Source organism: Cervus elaphus, chromosome 23, assembly GCF_910594005.1.
Source record: "Cervus elaphus chromosome 23, mCerEla1.1, whole genome shotgun sequence".
NCBI classification, from domain to species: Eukaryota; Metazoa; Chordata; class Mammalia; order Artiodactyla; family Cervidae; genus Cervus; species Cervus elaphus.
This window is the reverse complement of record NC_057837.1, coordinates 42,738,654-42,759,168: the sequence shown is the minus strand read 5'-3', so window position 1 is coordinate 42,759,168 and position 20,515 is coordinate 42,738,654. Positions and strand designations below refer to the sequence as shown.

General features: G+C 55.5%; 1 protein-coding gene across 1 annotated transcript in view; it reads left to right on the top strand.

The window, feature by feature from the left end:
- Positions 1 to 19,652, top strand: part of ABHD12 (abhydrolase domain containing 12, lysophospholipase) — a 57,095-nt gene extending 37,443 nt beyond the window's left edge. Inside the window, exons 3-13 of the mRNA XM_043882726.1 lie at positions 3,643 to 3,748; positions 6,860 to 6,979; positions 9,373 to 9,403; positions 10,753 to 10,798; positions 12,830 to 12,959; positions 13,851 to 13,888; positions 14,335 to 14,414; positions 15,523 to 15,605; positions 17,267 to 17,345; positions 17,993 to 18,120; positions 19,015 to 19,652. Of these exons, the coding sequence (XP_043738661.1) occupies positions 3,643 to 3,748; positions 6,860 to 6,979; positions 9,373 to 9,403; positions 10,753 to 10,798; positions 12,830 to 12,959; positions 13,851 to 13,888; positions 14,335 to 14,414; positions 15,523 to 15,605; positions 17,267 to 17,345; positions 17,993 to 18,120; positions 19,015 to 19,054 (881 nt within the window). The 3' untranslated portion in view covers positions 19,055 to 19,652. The remainder of the gene's footprint in view (positions 1 to 3,642; positions 3,749 to 6,859; positions 6,980 to 9,372; positions 9,404 to 10,752; positions 10,799 to 12,829; positions 12,960 to 13,850; positions 13,889 to 14,334; positions 14,415 to 15,522; positions 15,606 to 17,266; positions 17,346 to 17,992; positions 18,121 to 19,014) is intronic.
- The last annotated feature ends 863 nt before the right edge of the window (positions 19,653 to 20,515 follow it).

Genomic DNA, 20,515 nt, shown 5'->3' with positions numbered 1-20,515 from the left:
CACTGACCAGACGCCTCTTGTTAGCCAGCTGGGAGGCATACAGGGGCACCTCTGCACTAATCTGCACCCTTTTCCCTGTTTTTTTTTTTTTTTTTTTAATTTTGTTTATTTATTTTTGACTGTGCTGCGTGTTTGTTGCTACTCAGCCTTTTTCTCTAGTTGTGGCGTGTGGAGTCTACTCCCTAGTTGCGGTGTGCGGGCTTCTCATTGTGCTGGCTTCTCTTGTTGCAGAGCACAGGCTGTAGGTACATGGACTCCAGTAGTTGTGGCTCACAGTCTAAAGAGCACAGGCTCAATAGTTGTGGTGCACAGGTTTAGTTGCTCCATGGCATGTGGAATCTTCCCAGATCAGGGATGGAACCCACATCTCCTCCATTGACAGGCAGAGTCTTCATCACTGAGCTCCCAGGGAAGCCCCTCCATGGTTATTTCTAAAATAGAAATGGAAGTGAACTGGAGGATGAGCCTTGTGGAATGAGCCTGTCCTAGAGCAGAATCGAGTATCTTGGTTCTAGATTTCTCGGCCGTGGAAGCTTTCAGGATTAACTGCTGATCCCGGGAAGACATTCTTCACTGGTGGGGAGCCCTTGGAGCTTTGGGGTGGCACTAAACCACGTGGCCACCTTTTGTGGGACAGAACTCGCCAGACCTGACAGCGGTGCCTTCGGCAGCACCGTCTCCTCTGTGGCATGGAATCTGCAGCCTCGGGGGTAGAGTTGATTGAATCTGTGTTCGTTGGGCATATTCAGAGTTTTATTGATTTCCCCTCAGTCATTTCCCCTCAGTCATACACGATGCTGCAGCCTTGGCTTGCCCAGCGGGAGCAGTCAGGGTGTGGCAAGAGCGGGCGCCTGCATCTGAAAGAGATGCGTCCAGGGAGACCTTTCCAGGCCTGCTGGTCCCTTCACAGCATAACGAACACCACAGATGGGGGAGCTTAAAACCACAGAAATATATTCTCTCCCAGTTCTGGAGCTTTGAAATTCTGGGCTCCCTCTTGCCAGCCTCTGGTGGTGGCTGGCGTTCCTTGGCTTGTAGCTGCATCACTGCTGCCCCTGCCTCCATCACAGGACCGCCTTCTCCCTGGGACTTCATGTTGTCTTCCCTCTGTCCGTCCCTGTGTCCAGATTCCCTCTATTGACAAGGACACCAGTCGTGTTAGATCAGGTCCACCAAATGACCTTACTTAAGCTTGATTATCTCTGTGAATACCCTATTTCCAGCTGAGGTCCCCTTCTGATGTGCTGGGATTAGGACTTTACTGTCCTTCGAGGGGACCCAATTGGAGAGCATTCAGGGTCCACCAGGACCAGAATCGGTTTACTGTTCCGACTTCCTATTGAGTAGTCAAGATTGTGGTCTTCTGGGTGCAGATCCCAGAGTCACCCCATGTGCATCATGCTTGAGCAAGCGCTATGGTCATGGTTGTACCTGCCTATTTCGGGGATGGTATTTGGAATACAGCGAACGTGCGCCAGCAAGTAAGATGCCACCTCCTTTGAGTGTCAGTTTCCTTTTTAAGTTTTTAGAATGTAGCCTGCTTCTTGGGAAAGAGATGGATAAAGAAGTTGGAGGTTCAAAAGCAGCCCCAGGGGAAGGAGTGTGTAGGTGTTCCCATGGCCTCACCAGTTGGCTGTTTCATTTCTTCAGTGAACGTTTTCTGAGCCATGGGGACATGTGAGGAATTGAGAGTTGGAATGTGGGTATGTGGGGACAGAGCATCCAGGGCAGCCAATGTAGAGGCCCTGGGGTGGGAGTTGGGCTCTGGAGGCGACAGTGTGGCAGGTGGGCATGCTGGGCCTCGGTGCCACGTGGCCATGTAGGTTACTCAAGGACACTACTCCCTTCACCAGAGAAAACCTGCGTGACTTCCTTATTGAAGGTGAGACTGGCTGGAAGTCATGGCCACACTCCATTGTCCCTACCCCTTCTGAGAATTGCTATTTTATAATGTGAGTGAATCCCATCTCAAGGTTTGAGTTGTTTTGTTTTTGTTTTTCAACTAAATAAAACTTGAAAGATGGTGTTCACCTCAAGGACTAAAAGTGCAGTGGTATACAAGGGATTCTTGGGCTTCCCTGGTGGCCCAGCTGGTAAAGAATCTGCCTGCAATATGGGAGACCTGGGTTCAATCCCTGGGTTGGGAAGATCCCCTGGAGAAGGGAAAGGCTACCCACTGCAGTATTCTGGCCTGGAGAATTCCATGGACTATACAGTCCATGGGATCACAAAGAGTCAGACAGGACTGAGTGACTTTCACTTTCACTTTTTCATACAAGAAGGATATGCTCCACCCCACACACACCTTTAAACTCTCACTCACAGCCTGGAGTGTGTCTCTGTGTTTTCCAGGCCGCACTCGGTGTTGATGCTGGTATGGCCTGTTTATTCACTGAAGACCTGGGATCACGTAGCAGCATCACAGTAATCTTACTGTCCTTCCCTGTTCTTCTCACCTACTTGTAACTCACAGAGGTTCCTCCAGATCTGTGGGTATCGGTTGCCTCTGTGTGAAGGCCCGGGGCCTCCTATCGGTGGGTACACCGCAGTCCCTCAGTCATTGCCCTATTGGCAGGTCCCCTGTAAATTCAGGGCTCAATGAGTAGCTGCCATCTCGTCCCCATAACTTCTCTCCACTCTTCCTGGGCTCTGGGTCCTGTGGATTCCTCCACATCCTGCACCCACACTTCATCTTGGGCCTCACTCTGTCAGTGGCAGCACTAGAAACCTCAGCGTCCCCCTCGCCTGGCCACACCCACATTCTGGTGGTCATCAAGCCCGTGGCCGCAGGTCCAAAAAACACATCCCTCTGTCACCTTTCCCATAGTCCCTCCCCCAGCACCCTGGTCCCAGCCTTCAGTTCTCAGCCTTCTTTTCTCCAGCCTCTCATGGCCCCGCCAATCCTCAGGTCCCCCAAGGATCTTTTCTTCCCTCCTTTGTGTCCTCTCACACCTTGAACAACCTTCAGTGGGTCTCTGCTTGGACCTCACCCTTGCTGAAGGATCTGTAGATATACCTGCCCACACCTGCTCCTGAGGCTGCAGGGCCCAGTACCCCAGGCATTAGGGTTCGAGAAAGTATTTGAGAGGTTCAGCTCTGCTGTATACAGGGTGGTCTGTTCAGTCAGTTCAGTTCAGTCGCTCAGTCATGTCGGACTCTTTGTGACCCCATGGATTACAGCACGCCAGGCCTCCCTGTCCATCACCAACTCCCGGAGTTTACTCAAACTCATGTCCACTCAGTCAGTGATGCCATCCAACCATCTCATCCTCTGTCATCCCTTTCTCCTCCCACCTTCAATCTTTCCCAGAATCAGGGTCTTTTCCAAAGAGGCAGTTCTTCACATAAGGTGACCAAAGTATTGGAATTTCAACTTCAGCATCAGTCCTTCCAATGAATATTCAGGGATGATTTTCTTTAGGATGGACTCGTTGGATCTCCTTGCAGTCCAAGGGACTCTCAAGAGTCTTCTCCAACACCACAGTTCAAAAGCATCAATTCTTCTGCACTCAGCTTTCTTTATGGTCCAACTCTCACATCCATACATGACTACTGGAAAAACCGTAGCTTTGACTAGACAGACCTTTGTTGGCAAAGTAACACCCCCCCTAATCCTTGTTTCCATCTCTTTGTCTCCTACAGTGCGGGTTCCCTATTTCATTGATTTGAAAAAACCGCAGGATCAAGGTTTGAATCACACCTGTAATTACTACCTCCAGCCAGAGGAAGACGTGACCATTGGAGTCTGGTGAGTGTTGGCCCCAGGACTACAGGGTCAAGCGGTGTGGCCTCAAGGCAGCAGGGCCTGTGAGGCGTGGCCAGTATTGTTCTGACAGCTGGCTCTGATACTGTTGTTGCTTGTCGATTTTTATCTTTATCTGTTTCCAAAGGAAAAATCTCCACTAGATTCCATGATAATGGAGCGCTAGACAGCTACATCAACTCTGTTCTCAGGTTTTCAAACAGCAAAGGGTTTGTAAACCAGATTGCTTTTGTTGCAGGAAGGGGGACCCCTTCCAGGGCCCAAGAGTGGGCTCTTGTCTAACACTCGGAAATGAATTGTCTGAGGAGACTCATGAGCTGACAAAGCAAGAGACTTGATTGAAAGGGAACCCGGGAGGACTGCTTTGCCACGTGGCTTGCAGTCTTGGGTTTTATGGTGATGGGGTTAGTTTCCCGGTTGTCTCTGACCAATCACTCTGACTGAGAGTCCTTCCTGGGGGTTGCACTCATTGCTTAACCAAGATGGATGCCAGCATGAAGGGTTCTGGGTGGTGGTTGGACACGTGGTTTAGACCTTTCCCGAACTCTTCTGGTTAGTGGTGGCTTATTAGTTCCATGTTTCTTACCAGAACCTCCTGTCATAAAATAACTCACACAAATGGTTACTGTGGTGCCTGGCCAGGGTGGGCGGTTTCAGTCAGCATGCTTCCCCTGGCAGTTTTTGCAGAAAGCCATATTTCCAGGGGGAAAGAAAGCCAGAAAAGAGACTGTATCACAGAATCATGAGCACAGGCTTGAGCCACACCTGTCTTTCAGAGAAGTGAGAGAGTCATTTCCTAGGCAGGTTGATGAGAAGTCCAGGGGTCCCCAAGGAGAGAGGGGTCTGGAATTCTCAAGGAGGAAGAAAGGACAAACTTTTTTTCCTCTACATTCTTTAGGATTATATAACAATAATGTATCCTGCTTAAGGACAGTCTCAGGAAAAAACCTTCTGGGTAATTCTGTTATCTTAAAATGTAAATTATGGGAGTAGGTCTAGTGAGGAATTTACAACCTTCAGACATTCTTTTGATTCATTGTATTAACTAATTGGAGAGTATATAACTCCATTGCTAACACTAGCAAGGCGGTACTCTTTCTGCCCCCTTCTGTTGCCTATGTCAGAAGCTTTCTCTATCCCTTTTATACTTAAACTCTATTGCACAAAAGCTCTGAGTGATCAAGCCTTGTCTCTGACCCCAGATTGAATTCTTCTCCAGAGGCCAAGAATCCTGGTGTCTTTTCGTGGTTCAGCAACAACCTTTCAGAAGGGCCCATCCAGGTGTTGAAAACAGTTGCATCTCTTTCACACACAGCTCTTTCAGGCCCTGACAGTGGTGGTGGCGTTTGCTCTTTTCTTAGTATTTACTTTTTTTTAGCCATAAATTTAGGTTTGGATCTAAGCTCTGTGACTTGGCTTTTCTTCAGAGTACGATTTAGTGTTTTTTCCATGGACGAGTGGGTGTTTCCAAATCAATGGAACCAGAACGGACCAACTTTCCTGTGGCGGCGTCTCTTTGTCTCAGGAGTGGCTTCGAGTTGCTCCTTGGACTCAGGAGAACTGTTGTGCCCAGGAGGAGCTTCTGAGGGAAGTACTCTGAACCACTCCCCTGTGCAAGGCCAGGGCGTCCTGGGTGAAGACCCAAAAATGAGAGGGAGGCTCTGGTTTGAGTGGCTGAGGCAGGGATTGCCAGTGGCCGTTTCTGGTGTGGTTCAGTGGAGCATTCAGGGCCAGCGTGTGCATGTAGGCTGCTCTGCATGTCCGTCTTCAGTCAAGCTTGCACGTCTTGTTCAGAGCTGTCTGGGGGACTTGGCGGCTCTCCTGATGGTTACTAGGATCTGTGCTTTGAAGACGTGGGTTCAACCAGGCTTTTTCCTCAAACAGAGCAGTCGTGTGACGGGATGGGTATCTGGGCAGTTACCTGTGAAGGTCGTGTTGGTGATGACCATGTGGGTCTCCAGGAACGACAAGCTCTGTGTGCAGGTGGGTGCCTCTGCCCACCCACGTCTACACCCAGTGCCATCCTGACGGCAGCGTGGACCTTGGGGCGGCAGCCGCTCTGCTCACCAACTGCCCTCCCTGGCGCCCCGCCAGGTCTTCCCATGGCCAAGGAGCGGGGAGAGCAGCTCCTTCTCTGCCTGGCAGGGGCGGAGCCCAGGGACAGAGAGCTGCCAGGGCCTTTTCCAGAGCTCCGAGTTTCGGGTAGGCTGGCTCCTGGAGGCATGTCAGCTCCCAGCATCTGCCAAGTGCACCTTTCTGTCTCACAGGTTTGTAACTATGGGAGAGTGGTAATTGCAGTGGTCAGAACCACCCAAAATGCGATCCTGTGAAATGGTCAGACACACATCAGAAACGAGATGCTGGCACTTAGACCTGGAGAAGAAGAAATCAGCCATGCAGTGTTTTTAAGGCTTCCCATAAACGAATACGTTTACAGAAAAAAATGTGTTAAATCGACCCTCCCCTGTGATGAACAGTGACTTTGATGTGTCCTGAGTTAAGGGTAACCAGAGCACCTCTCTGAAGGAGGATTTGGCCACATAGACCAAGTGTCTGTATGCCTGGCCAGGTGTACAAGAATCCGGGCTGCCCGCAAGGGCCTGTGACGCCTCCTGCAGAGGTGAGTTTAATGCCAAGATGGCTTGTGGACAGGCTCTGTGTTAGAAATGGTGCTTTAAGGACAGCCAGGCTTCGAGTCAGCCTGTAAAGACCAGTATTTAACTGAATTAGCACGTGTGACAGACAATAGTGTCCCATGTGCTCATGGGTGCAGTTCCATGTAGCTTATAAACATGGGCGAGTGTGAGGGGATGTGGGACAGCCTCAGTGCCCGTTCCGTGTTCTGACCCAGCTGGAGGGGGTCTTACCTCACATAGCTTCCCCTTTCTACGGACGGAGTCACTGCTGCCGGGGCGAGCTACTGGGGCCAAGAGGGGGCCCTTCTGCGAGTCAGACAGTGTCCTCAGCTGCCAGACGGTGCCCTCACAGCATGGGGTCTGCCCCCCCAGCCTCCTGCTCTCTGCTCAGCTGTCCCCAGCCACAGGCATCCTGCCTGCGGGCGTGTCACCTGCTGCTCCCCTCTGCTGCTGCTTCCAGGCACACGGTCCCTGCTGTCTGGTGGAAGAATGCCCAGGGGAAGGACCAGATGTGGTACGAGGATGCCCTGTCTTCCAGCCACCCGATCATCCTGTACCTGCATGGGAATGCGGGCACCAGGTGAGCAGGGGCCCGCTGCAGGGAGAGAGGGCGCACCTGGGCACGGGCGTCCCGAGAGCTCGGAGAAAGCCAGGGCTCGTGTGGGCTTTGGGAGAGGCAGTTGGGAACCCTTGTTCCCACAGGCCCAGAGCAGGGCAGGGCTGCGTGCCAGGTGGGCCGGGCCTGTTTGCTTGGGAACCACCAGCTGAGTGGAGGTTGGCAGCTGTGTCCAGAAAGGCCTGGTCAGAAGCGCGTGCCTGGGGTGACAATGGAGGTGGCTGTGTCCGCCTGAGCAGCCCAGAGCCTCAGCCAGGGGGACTCGCTCTTCCTGGGTTAGGGACCCAGGCTCCTCAGTGGACAGGAAGCGCAGCCCCTTGGGAGGCTTTGAGACCCTCCAAGGCCGTGATGTGCCCGGGAAGTCGCCCCTGCGCATCCAGCATCTGCCATCCTGGAGTGAGGACACGTTCTCACTGGCAAGCGTGCCCTGCTGTAAGGGGAGGCACACTTCCTGGGGGGCACACGAAGAGACCCCAGCCGAGCAGTCAGGGACAAGCTTGTTCCGGGGGGCACCCTGCCACGCTGCCAGGCCAGGTACCTCCAGTCCTGAGCCGGCAATGCCAGCACGTCCCACTGGGCCATCGAGGAAGCGCGTCCCCGTGTAGCCGTCCTTACCCACGGTCATCCCGGGAGCTTTTCAGAGGCAGATTCAGTGGTCATCTTTCAGACTTGCGGGTTTGGATCCCGCTGTTCAAACAGGGCTCCTTCCAGTCCTGTCTGCGGCCTTGTTGAGAGGAATCTGCATGAGAGCCAGCGGGGAAGGGGAAGAAGGGCGTTACCTGAGCAAGCGTTGCCTGAAACCCCTTGGGATGCCCCTGCGGCTGCAGGAGTCCGGGCTCCATGGGGCTGGGCTGGGGCCTGTCAGTTCACAGGCAGAGCCAGCGAGGGGGACGGAGCAGGCCTCAGTGGGTGTCTAGGCAGAGGGGCTGCACAGAGGGTCAGCAGGATGTCTGGGACGTGGCCCCCAGGGCGCCCTGAGCCCAGAGAGCTGAGCTGCTGACTCAGCACGCACTTGGCAGCCCGCTTCCCCGTTGTCCAGGACAAGCTGTGGCAGGTTTCTCTTCCGCTTTTCAAAGAGCAAATGACTGCAAACAGCTCCTGTAGCCTCTTTCTATAAATGAGGGAAGTTGGGTGTTCTTACCAGTCACGTGGTAAAGAAGACAAAGTCTGTCTGTAGCTTCAGGATGGAAGGCATCTTGTGACCCTGAAGGTTTGCTGCCCCCCTCTCCCCACGTCCCCAAGGACAGCACAGTGTGCAGTTCTTGGTGGCTGCCCCGTCCGGGCGGTATGGCAGCAGCCATGGCTCCCTGAGGCCTGGACTCCAAGGATTCTCTGAGACCCCATTTTGCTCTGAACCCCTCTTCTTGCTCAGGGTAGGGTACTGGAGATCTTACAAAAGAACTGTGACAAAGTCTTGCAAAGATAACTGAAAACATTTTGCATTATTTCTCTCCAATCTTGAAACTCAGCCCTTTGATGTTTGTTTCTGGGTTATTTTGGCTTTCTTCCTCCATCTTTTTCTCACCTCCCCCAAGGACACTTTCCCGACACACACACCCTAAATGGCCCAAATGCTCGTTATGAGAAAGGGAAAGAGCAGCGAAGTCTGTCAAGGGTGAGCCTGCCCACTGATGCGCTTCCCACTCATCAGGCAGCCCTGTCCCCCTTGGGGTGTCTGCAGGGAACAGCTGGACAGCTTCTGGGCAGGAAGTGGGAGGCAGAGGCAGACAGGCCTCGCCCAGAGAGGGGCGGGCATTAGGCAGCCCGTGAGGGCCTGGGAGGCTCTCCGCGGCTGTCGGATCACGATGGTGCCTCTGACCCAGCGTCTGCCTGCGGGCACACATGTGTGGAAGGACAGCAGGATGGGAGGTGCAGCAGCAGACCGTGAGGAGCAGATGGGGAAGAGCCAGATGACCTGGTGGTGGGGGCGTGAACAGCCAAGGAGGAGCGCCCTGAGGGTCGGTGGTGGCTCCGTGGGTGAGGAGGTTGAGGCGGGAGGTGCCTGTGGCCCGTCCCCCTGGTGTGTGTGCCAGCGAGGATGTGCTTCCCTTCTGTTCACCTGTGGTCCTGGACATTGGGGAGCTGAGGGGCCTTTGTGTTTCCTAGGTTCTGCCACCTAGTCAAACCAGAGGTGAGGTAATAATTAAGAAACATCCCCACAATGCTCAGATGGTCCCTTGCCTGGCACCATACTGTGGAGTCCAGCTGGGAACCACATAGGTGCCCTGTCAATTACCCTCCCACATGGATTTGGGGACCAGGCTCTAAGTGCCCAGATGCTGCAGTGTTCATCCCAGGCCTCCTTTCTGAGAAAATGCACTAACAGCTGTTCTTATTTCCTTTCCCTGACGATCTAGAGGTGGTGACCACCGGGTGGAGCTTTATAAGGTAGGTGAGGTTGGCTCATGGCGTCCGATGGCGAGCAGTGCCCTTAGCTTATGGCACACAGAAGAGGCCATGCAGTGGACAGATGGACGGAGCAGTGCCCACCCTCACTGTGTGGACAGAGAGAGCCTTGCTCGCCTACTGCCTCTGGCCTTTCCAGTAGTCATGAACAGAACGGAGTTCCTCCTAATAGTCTGAGTTAATCACTGTCGGTCTTTTTCATCTTGCTTTTTACGGACATCTCTGCATGGAGTGCTTCCCATTTTGCTGCCTCTGGGGATAGTTTCCAAGATCAGGGTGAATGGACTTTGTGGCTTGTATGCCAGAAATTAACAAGTTAACATAAAGTGATTTGCAATTGTTTGTAAAGTTACTTACTCACATAGGGAATGGTGGGAGAACACCGAGGGGCCCAGGAGCTACACTGTCCTCTGGGCTGTGTCTCAGGAATTCTGCCAGCACTGGGGTTTCTTGTGTCCACCAGGCACAGGGCACCATTGACGCAGGTTCCCAGCCAACGTGGTGGTGCGGGGCCCCAGGGGGCGCGCAAACCCTCCTTGCCATGTGGCTGTCGTCAGAGGGTGTGTGGGTCTTCGAGCTGACACGTGCTGCTGATGCAGCGTCTGGGGCCACCACGCCTGTCGCGCTCCTTGTGGGTGGATCTGTGTTTGGAAACAGGGCCAAAGGGACAAGGCAGACATGTGGGCACTGCGGCCGTCCAGCACCCTGTGGACGGCTCTGGGCTGTGGGAGGGCTAGTTCCCTGGAGCGACTTGGATCCAGGCGGGGGTGGGGTGGGTGACTGAACAGCTGTGGCTCCAGAGGGTGCAGGTCCTGTGGGGGCTGGGAGTCCCTGGGCTCCTCGGGGATGGGAGCGCACCTCAGGGTGGTGTCACTGGTGTTGGTGGCAGCTTCCTCGTGGCTCTGAGCACACCCAGCCAGGGCTTGGGTGGGACTGTGAATAGTGACTTCATGAATGCAGTCACCTAATCCTCAGAGATTTTTTCTTTTAAATGAGAAAAATTCAACGGAAGCTTAAATCTGAACAATGCTAGGATGCATTAAGGGTTACCAGGTGTGGACTCCACACTGCAGGGTCCTTCCTCCTGGGTCTCTGGGTGGTCAGAGCCCCTGGCAACCCCTGGACAGCCATCAGCCTGCAAGCCCCTCAGAGTGCAGGAGTGCTGCTCGGGCCGGCCTCCACCTTCCTGAGTGTCCCACAGTGGCTGACGTAGGTTTGGGAGGTCCCGTCAGGATGGGGCGGTGAGGTGACGGCCTTCACTAAGTCCCCTCGAGTGAGGTTGGGTGGGTTAGTCAGAGCTGCGTTGTTCAGTTTTTGTTTTTCACTTCCAGGTGCTGAGTTCCCTCGGCTACCACGTGGTCACCTTTGACTACAGAGGTGAGGGTTCCTTGCTCACCCTGCCTCTTCGAGGTTGGTGTGGGGGGGCGCCAGGTGTCACTCTGAAAGGCTGGCAGCTCTGCCGTGACCTGCAGTCCTTGTGAGATTGTCAGCATGTGGAGGTGGTGGAGGGTCTGGGTCCTTGGAAGTGCGTCCTGCGTGCATCCTCCCCCAGATGGGAGGCACGGGCGCCTGGAACCCCGGCATGTGCCCACTGCCGGCCCCTTTCACGTGTCAAAGGTGCTGTCTCCTCTTCATGGGACTCAGACTTTCCCCACAGCTGGGTATTGGGCCTGTTTCATGCTCAGCAGAGCTTGTCTTGTTGAAATTACGGAGACAGGAAAGAGGGACTCTTCTTCTTGTCCCTCCGTGTTTCTCCTTGCCTCCCGCAGTTTGCTGCGTGAGAAAGATGCTTTGTGTCAGTGGGGAGCCGCAGTAGCAGCGATGTGTGCCTCAGACAGTCCCTGCCTGGAGAGGATGTAGGGCTGAGGCCTCTCGTCCAGCTCACCCTTGCTGGGGGAGGTGGGGCTTCACCCCCGCAGACCCAGCCACTGTTGGCATCGCCTGGGTGTGCACGTTGGGAGAGTCTCCCCTTGCTGATGCCACAGTTGCCACGAGTGTAATGTCCCAAAGCAGCACGGATGTACTGTCTTGAAGCACTGGAGGTCAAGGTTCCAAGTCTTTAGTCACTGGGATGAGTCAAGGTATGGGCACGATGGAGGCTCCAGGAGAGTCAGGTTCCTGGCCTCTTGCAGCTTCTCTAGGCCACACTGGTTCCTTGCTTGTGGCCCCTTGAATCTGCGTTACTCTGGCCCTGACTCTGTCCCTTCTGCTCGTAAAGACCCGGGATTGCCTGGGGCTCATGCTGACCAGGACACTGTCCTGTCTCGGGGGCCCCTGCTTGGCAGCCTCTTTCCTTCTGCACCCTTCACTGCCCTTGCTGTGTGAGGTTCCAGAGGCACGGGTTTCCAGGTGTGGACGTGCACGTCTTTGAGGGCCATTATTCCACTGGCCTAGGGTGCGGGGTGGTTCTTTTGTGAGTGTTCCGTTAGGAGGAAGGTGCTGGGTTGAAGAAACTCCGAAAGGAGGCATATCCTTCCCTCCTGCCTCTGCTGCCTCAGGGCAGTGAGGGGGCAACCCTCTCCCTTGTTCACCTTCCTGCGCGTCTAACAGAAATAAGGTCCCATCTAACACTTCCTCTCTTCAGTTCCTGTTGAGTCTCTTCCTTCCTAAGCTGTACAAGAGACCAAAGTTCTGCCTGTGGCTCCTTGTCCCCGTCTCGTTCTCTCATTTCTGTCTCCCCCTGTCTCCGTCTCTCTTGTTTCTCCCTGTCTCTGTCCCTGCCCCGGCTCGGGCTCTGAGCCCTCACTCTGGCCTTGTTCCTGGCACTGGCTTCTCCTCTAATCTGGGTCTGGGACGCCCTGGGGAGGTGGCCTGTGGTGCCCCTGCCTCTAGGTTTTGCTTGTGTTGCAGGACTTGCTCTCTATGAGCCTTGTGGTGCTTTCAGATCATTTGATGATGACTCACTGCTGAGCTGCTGGAAATGACAGTCACATTTGACTTTTCCAGAATCTGGAGGGGAGGGCCCTTGGGAGGTCAGAGTTTAGTTGGCTTTGCTCTGTGATGCAAACAGGATGCTAGGAGCTCCTTCCTTTGTGGGTCAGCGTTACCTTGAGCCTGGAATCTGCCCATCCTGAAGCCTCTTCACAGCTGGTTCACAGCTGGGCCACGGAGCCAGGGCTGGGCTCAAGGCTGGGGCGGGCTGGACTGTCAATGGCTGAGCCTGGCCAAGCCCCGGTTGTCGGTGCCGGGGGTCTGTGGCCCGACCACCCTGTCTGCTTCTACTTGTTGAGACTCAGGTGAGGGTGGTGGTTGGGTTCAGAGATTGCGACAACTGAGGAGATGGGAGAAACAAGCCGGCCTGGCTGAGACTTGAGGCCCCAGATGGCCTGGGCCTTCTGCTGAGAAGGGGGCGGAGGGGGGCTTGCCCCTTGCAGTCCCATGACGTCCTCTTTGATGCTGCTTTCCTAGGTTGGGGTGACTCAGTGGGAACGCCGTCGGAGCGGGGCATGACATATGATGCACTCCATGTTTTTGACTGGATCAAAGTGCGAAGTGGAGACAACCCCGTGTACATCTGGGGCCACTCTCTCGGCACCGGGTGAGAGTTCCCAGCGTGGTGGTGGTGGGAGCAGGTCTGCACGGCGACTCTCCATCCCCGGCTGCCGGAGGGGCCCCTGGTGTCCTGGAGCCTCCATCACGGCCCTGCTGGGGGCCGGGGATGAAGCCCCACAGTGCAGGGCACTCGGGCTCCCCAGGCCTGGCCGACCGTGGTTGTGCTACGCAGCGCATCCAGGAGCACCTGGAGCACCCAGGATCCAGGGTGTCATTGGCCCACAAGTGGTGTCATTACTTAAAAACTTGGGGAGGCAGCAGTTGGGGTTCCCTTGTTCCATCTGCTGAAAGAGGAAGCGCTCTGATGTTCCATGTGGGCCAGTGTAAAGGCGCCCCAGACCTTCAGCAACTCTATTTTCCTGCTGCCTTTTCTTTGGACACATTGGCTGCAGGCTGGGCGGTGTCTGGGACTGGCCCCCCTGCCCCGTCCTTGTGGGTGGAGTGAGCCCTGGCCAGAGGGGAGCAGGCCATCCCGCCGTGGGTGTTTGCCTGGACCTGCCCAGCTTGGTCCTGGGAAGGCAGGAGGCCTAGGCTGGGCAGAGTGCAGGTGCTGCCCCCTTCAGGGGCCGCCTCCCCACCGCCAGGGCTTCCTGGGTCCTGCAGTGCTCTGGGCCCCTCCCATCTGCGTCTGTAGGACCAGGTGTGAGCTGGGGCGTCGCTGTGCAGCCTGCAGGGGCAGCTCCAGGTGAGGCGCAGCACGTGCCTCGGGGCCGTGGAGGTGCCATCGCGGAGTCCTGTTGGAGGGGCTGGCCACCGGGCCCCTGTGCACCCCCACCCAAAACCCCACCCGTCACCACGCCGGTCCTAGCTTCCCCAGGAACAGTCTTGTCTGCAATAGTTTTTGTCATGATCCAACTGAACTTTTCCCTCTTTCCAGAGTGGCCACAAACCTGGTGCGGCGCCTCTGTGAGCGAGGTAGGCGCTTGCGTGGGGTCCTCTGCCACGGGCGTGGCCTGGCTCCCACGCAGGAGGGCTCTTCGGGCACCGGCTGTGCTCCAGGCCCTGCCGGCTTCTTGTGAAGAGGGTGGTGGTGGATGAGCGGCGTGGTGAGACGAGAGCCAGGGGTTGAAATGGGGGCCTGAGCAGACCCCCCGAGGGCCTGACCCTGTTCCCCAGATTCTCTGGCAACTGGCAGAGCCTTGACTGGGGCTGGGCTCCAGACAGGCAGCCTCAGCAGACGTGGCTCTCAGGGTTTCCTGAGACCACTTCCCTCACGTGACCCCAGGGGAGGACTTGAGGGGCAGGGCCAGCCACGTGGGCACCTGGGGTCTGTGGTCCTGTTGAGGGGGTGGTGGCATGAGGAGTGTCCCGCTGGGGCTTCTTGCTCACCTCCCAGTTCCCTGTTGGTCTTATTTATCTAGAGACTCCTCCAGATGCCCTCATCTTGGAATCTCCATTCACTAATATCCGTGAAGAAGCCAAGAGCCATCCGTTCTCAGTGGCAAGTACAGAGCTTATTAAAGACAGACTTATTTATATAATGGAAATAATAGCTATAACATATAAAAATGATTCTGAGTAAATATGCATATAAGTAAATTAAAATGTCATAAAAATAATTTAAGTATTCTAATAAATATAGACATTATTGAAAGTTAATTCTCATTTAATTCTGGGCACTGGCCTGACTGCAGAGCCACTCACGATGTTTATAGCTTCGTGCCAGGTAGAAGGGTGTGGTCACAGTCAGGTTGTCTAAGGGAGGCTAGACCCACAGGAGGCCTTGCCCCATGGCACAGGTTGCCCACCTGGCATTGTTGCCCCTGGGGCCCAGTGCGGGCTGGGAGTGGAGCTGCCGTGCACCCCAGAGAACCCTTGGTGGGAATCCCGTGCTGTTGGGTCCTCACTGGCTAGCCTCAAGGCCTGAGACCCTCCGTTTACAGGCTGGGTCCAGGGGGGGCCCCTCTGTGTCCTGTTGCTTCCTCCTCCTCCTCCCACTGCTTCTGTGTGTCCAGGGGCACCATGTCGGCCCTGCCTGACCTCACGCTGCCTGCTGCAGGCAGAAGAGTCCTTTGTTGGGTGTTCTTTGATATTGCTCTTCTCCCGAATCACACGGTCCGCCATATTCTTGGGCATTGTGGCCTGTTGTGTGTGGCAAGCCTGGTCCCTGAGTCTCGGGTGTGGGAGCCCTGTTTGTGGGCAATCCCCCGCAGCCAGTCTGGGGCCTCTTGAGCCGGGTGTCTGAAGGTGGGGGGAGGGATAGCAGGACCGCCATCCACCCCCAACCCACCCCCAGCTCTGGGGCCACCAGTCAGCCTGATTGGAAGCAGGGGTGACACTGGCCCTACAGGGGTATAGTTCCACCCATCCCCCCAGCTCTGGGGCAGCAGTCAGCCTGATTGGAAGCAGGGGTGACCCCGGCCCCTATGGGGGTATATTACCGCCCATCCCCCCCCAGCTCTGGGGCCACCTAATTGGAAGCAGGGGTGACCCTGGCTACCACCCATCCAGCTCTGGGTCCACCAGTCAGCCTGATTGGAAGCAGGGGTGATCCCAGCCCCACAGCAGTGTAGTAATTGAATCTCTCCTTGTCAACATGTCACCTCCAGATCTATCGATACTTCCCTGGGTTTGACTGGTTCTTCCTTGATCCCATCACAAGCAGTGGAATTCAGTTTGCAAATGATGAAAAGTGAGTACTGTGGGAGAGAATTTAGAAGAACCCCAAGAACCCTCAGAATAAGCGTCTTGAGTCATGTTAACCAAGGAGGGTGGGATTCTGGACATGTAGGGGTCTTTTCTAAGCAACACATCTCCATTAAGGGAACGTCAGGTAGAGAAAGGGAAGTAGGAAGGTGGAAAGACTGTAGAGTTAAAGAAATAGGAAAACAGCATATTCTTTGGTCCATAGAACTGTTTTACTTGAAAATTATTTGTCAAAACCAGACCTCCTGAACAGGTGTTAAAGCAGCAAGAGTAACCGTTGTTCAAAAAATGACTTTGCCTTAGCCATTTGATTTGTGTTTAGTTATGGAAAGATGTTCTGAAGGTTAATATTAAAAATATTTCTGTTAAGTAAACCAGAAGTTACATATTCTATTTTTAGGACTCTCTTTGAACAACGTTCAAGTTCAAGTAACATTATCTTTGTGATATCTTTATTTCATGGCCTTAATTTATTCTAAAAAAAGAAAATTTTTATCTGAATATTCAGTGGGCATTTAAAAATCTACATTTTAAAAGAAGAATTACCTGAATAAACTGGATTTCCTCTAAAAGTGATGACAATGAGAAAGTCACCCTGTGGCTGCCCCCCAGCTGAGCCAGTATGAATGCTGGGGGGGCTGGCCATCCTCATCCCCTGGAAGTCAGGAGCCCCTGCTTGGTGGGCAGGTCTGTTCCCAAATACTTGCCAAGGTGACTGCATGTGAGCTAGACCTCAAGAGTTGGAGAAACAAAGGACCAGCTTGGCAGGTGGAACTTATGAAAAGATGTAGGATGTCAAAGCATGTCTTGCACACTGGCAAGCACTTCGCCGTGGGAGTAAAATGTGGTGCGTGGGTGATCTGTGTGCCACTAGCAGCAGTGCAGCCTGCCAGACAGCCGGGCACACACCCAGGCCTGGTCCTGCCAGGGGGCTGCCAGCCCTGGGGCTGCCCGCACGAAGCCCCACATCAGCCCCCCTGCCAGGGGGCTGCCAGCCCTGGGGCTGCCCGCACGAAGCCCCAGATCAGCATGAGATCGCCAGTAGCAGGTGTCTGCTGAGTCCACCAGCTCCCCGGGAGGCCTCAGTGAGGGGCAGCTAGGCTCGCCCAGGGCCTACCAGTCCTGCAGCCTGTCCTTCGGTAGGCAGTTTGCTGAAGGGTTTGGATTCAGTGACCATTTTGAGAATGTTCCTTTCTTTGAAACGTTCAGGAATTAAATGCTATATACACAAAAGAGAAATAGAGGGTGGCTCTTTTGCCAGCCGATGTCCAGTAATGTTCATTTGCGGTAAGTTTCCTGGCCCACCCATTACTCAGTTTGTAAATATCATTTTGTAACTTTTTAAGAATAGTGTACTGGCAAAGTTTGTTTATTTTGTTTTTACATTTCCAGGAAATATTCAGGGACCTGATTTGGTGAATGAATTTATCTCTAGATTTGATTGACACTTGTCACCTAGAACAGATACTGATGGAAACATCTAAGAAATCAGTTGCTAGTTCTGTATTAAAAGTGCCTGGCAATTTGAGCCCTTCCGCACCATGGTGAAGTGCTCCCTCACTGGGCCCTGCTGCCGGCAGTTTGGGAACCCGGGAGGCCCAGCCCGTCCTGGCCATCCAGTGCCTTTCTCCCTCCCCCCTCCCACAGTGTGAAGCACATCTCCTGCTCCCTGCTCATCCTGCACGCTGAGGACGACCCGGTCGTGCCCTTCCAGCTCGGCAGAAAGGTGGGCATCAGGCAGACTCATGTTCAGGCCAGGCAGGTGTGGAAGAGGGTCCCGCTGCCGGCCGGGCCCCTTGTGAGGGAGAAGGTAGGGGAGGTTGGTGGTTCAGAACTCTCACGTACTCTCTTGCCTCTGGAATGGGGCTGACATCCTCAGACGTCCTCTTGTTGTGGGGCCTCTACGTCTGCTTGCTTTTGCTGCATCTGCCTTTGTTGCCAGGCAGCAGGATTAGATTTGTAGGTAGGGAGTAGGGTGGGAGGGAGCACCTCTGACCGTGGCAGTGGTGAGGGGCAGGGGCAGGCTAGAGGGCAGGGGGCCCAGGCTGCCTCCAAACAGGTCTGTGCCTAGGACCTGGCCATCTAGGGCTGGAAGGAGGGGCTGAGGTGCCACAGACCCCGAGCCAGCTTGTAGATGGGCCTTGACCCAGGCATACGACCCACCCAGCCCTGGGACAGAGCCGTCAGGCTGCCCTGGGCACTCAGGCCACCATGGCATCCCGGGGCAGGTGGCCTGAGGGTTCTGAGGGCCCCTGAGGAAGGCTGGTCTCGAGACGGGGTGAGGACAGAGAGGGTCTTGAGGGGTGGCCCAAGGGTCCTGTGGCTGAGGCAGGTCACCCTAGGCCCCGGGCGCCGACCCTCTCCCTCCCCCAGCTCTACAACATCGCCGCGCCATCACGCAGCTTCCGGGACTTCAAGGTTCAGTTCATCCCCTTCCACTCGGACCTTGGCTACAGACACAAGTACATCTACAAGAGCCCTGAGCTCCCGCGGATCCTGAGGTGAGGCGCTACCCTCATCCGCCACACAGGATGGCATGTGGGAGCTGGGCAAGGCCCTGCGGCCACAGCTGGGACAGTCATGCCGGGCTAGTCAAGGGGGTCTGGTGTCAGCACGTGTGGCCTGCTGGGCTGCGGTCCCGTGTGTGTAGTCGGGCAGTGAGGACACCACGGCTGCTGTGCTCAGGCCCCTCTGTCCCCTCCCACAGGCCCGTCAGGTCACTGCCCCTGCATGGGGTTTGTGTGGTAGGGGTGATGCAGGTCTGGGCCAGCTCCCCTAAAGCCTGTTGGTCCCCAGCTGCCTCAGGGAGGGAGGCCGGCACGTGGGCTGCAGCCCAGCCACCTGTCCCAAGCCTGGGAACGAGGGTGCCCGGATGGCAGAGGGAAGGGTTTCGATGGACCAGACGCTCCCTGCCTCCCACTCGGGGTGCAGGCTGTCCCCACGTCCCGGCTGCAGGGCCTCTGCTGAGCCCAGGCTGCTGGAATCAGCCCTTGGAGAAATGTGTGCTGGGGAACTCCACTGGTATGTGAGGCCCTCGAAGTCCCGGGGGCACAGCTCTCTGGTTTTGACATTTCTTGGCACATGGAATTGTGTTGCTGAGAGGGGATGGTAAGAGAATGGCATTGCTCTGGGACTATGGTTTTTCCCTGTAAAAGGCACACATCACAGAAAATGTAGACCAGAGAGCCGCTCCAGCATCGGGGTGCAGTGACCTGTCCTCACTCCCTGTCAGGACTTGACTTGGCACTGCCCTTGGCGCCCTGCCCCTTTGCCTCACAGGGTGTGGTCCTTGGAGCTTCTTTGCAGCCTCCCGGGTAGGCTGTGGGAGGACGATGGGAGGCGGGATCTCTGATCTGGCCCGGAGGGGTTTGGCTGACAGGTGTTCTCTGCTCCAGGGAGTTCCTGGGGAAGTCGGAACCAGGACGCCAGCACTGAGTTGCTCGCCGCCTGGGAACATGAAGGCCTCTGCCCTCGTCCCCCTTTCCTCCTGCCAGCCCGGCCCCCCAGAGATGCGCCTGGAGAGGGAACACGGATGCCAGGAGAGGCCCTGGCAGACCTGAGGCACTGTCCCGAGTGGCGGGGAGCAGGGGTCTCTCTGGACCACGCGGAGGCGGCATGTGACCCTCTCCCCCTCATGCTGCCCCTCAGCCCAAGGGCTTGTTGGGAAGACAGTGACAGAACTTTCTGGCCATCGGCTAGTCGATCCCATACCTCCTGAGCCAGGCACGGGGAGCCTGGGACAGGAGGTGAGGGGTCTTGGGACCACGCTGAGCTTTCTGGCACCACCCTTGAGAACGTGGGCAAATGTGGGTTCTTTCTGTTCCCTCCAGAATGGACGCTCATGGCTCCACCAGCCCCTCCTGCCCTGCCCACCCTGCTTGCCTTCCTCGGTGTCCCTGCCTCCCTGGGCCGCCCCGCTGCTCCCCACTGGGGAGGGGCCGGCGACCTGCCTTCCTCTGATGTCCACCCACTTGTCTGCCTAACCAGGCCTTAGACTGAGCATTTATTTAAGAATAAAATCGTGGTGGTGGTCTATCTGTTTTCTCACTGCTGCCTCCAGCGGTGTCCAGGCTGTGCCCACAGCCCCAGGCCACTCTCTGAACCCAGCCATGTGAGGAGGGGGTGGCTCTGTAAGGCCAAGGATTGCGGGCTTTCTTCCTGCTCCTGCAGACACTGAGGTCCCGTGGGGAGGGGTGTTGTGTCGGAGGCATGTTCATGGGGAGGTTGTCTTCTCCGGTGGGGCAGATGGCCTTTTCCTAAAACCAGGTCTTTGTGGGTGAGCCTTTCAACCTCATTGACGGATGGGCAGTGGGGTTTCCCTCAGAGACCCGGGACGAGCCCCTGGCTACTCGTGAAAGGACTCAGGCTGCTGGAGTCCACGTACTCCCGTTCTGCCCTGGGAGTGTCAGCTTCTTCACTCACTGTTCATGGCGTTTGGCCAAGCCCACCTCCCATGCACAACGCCAGTGCCCACTCACCACCCTCCTCTCACCCCCAGAGGGAGATGGTGTGTGTCTTTCTAAGGGGGCTGCATGCCGTACAGTACAGGGCTGGTCTCAGGGCAGAGGACTTTGGTTCACTCTCCTTGGGCTTCCCTTGGGGCTCAGCTGGTAGAGAATCCTGCCTGTAATGCAGACCTGGGTTTGATCCTTGTTGGGAAGATCCCCTGAAGAAGGGAAAGGCTACCCACTCCAGTATTCTGGCCTGGAGAATTCCATGGGCTGTACAAAGAGTCACAAAGAGTCGGACACAACTGAGTAACTTTCACCTTCTCCTAAAGGCAGGTCTTCCTCCCCTAGATCCTTAGGCTCTGACACTTTTGAGTGAGTGCAGAAATTCCCCGGGGTGGGGAGGAGCTTATTTGCCTTCTCTCCCCTACTGCCCTTGGCCCGTGAG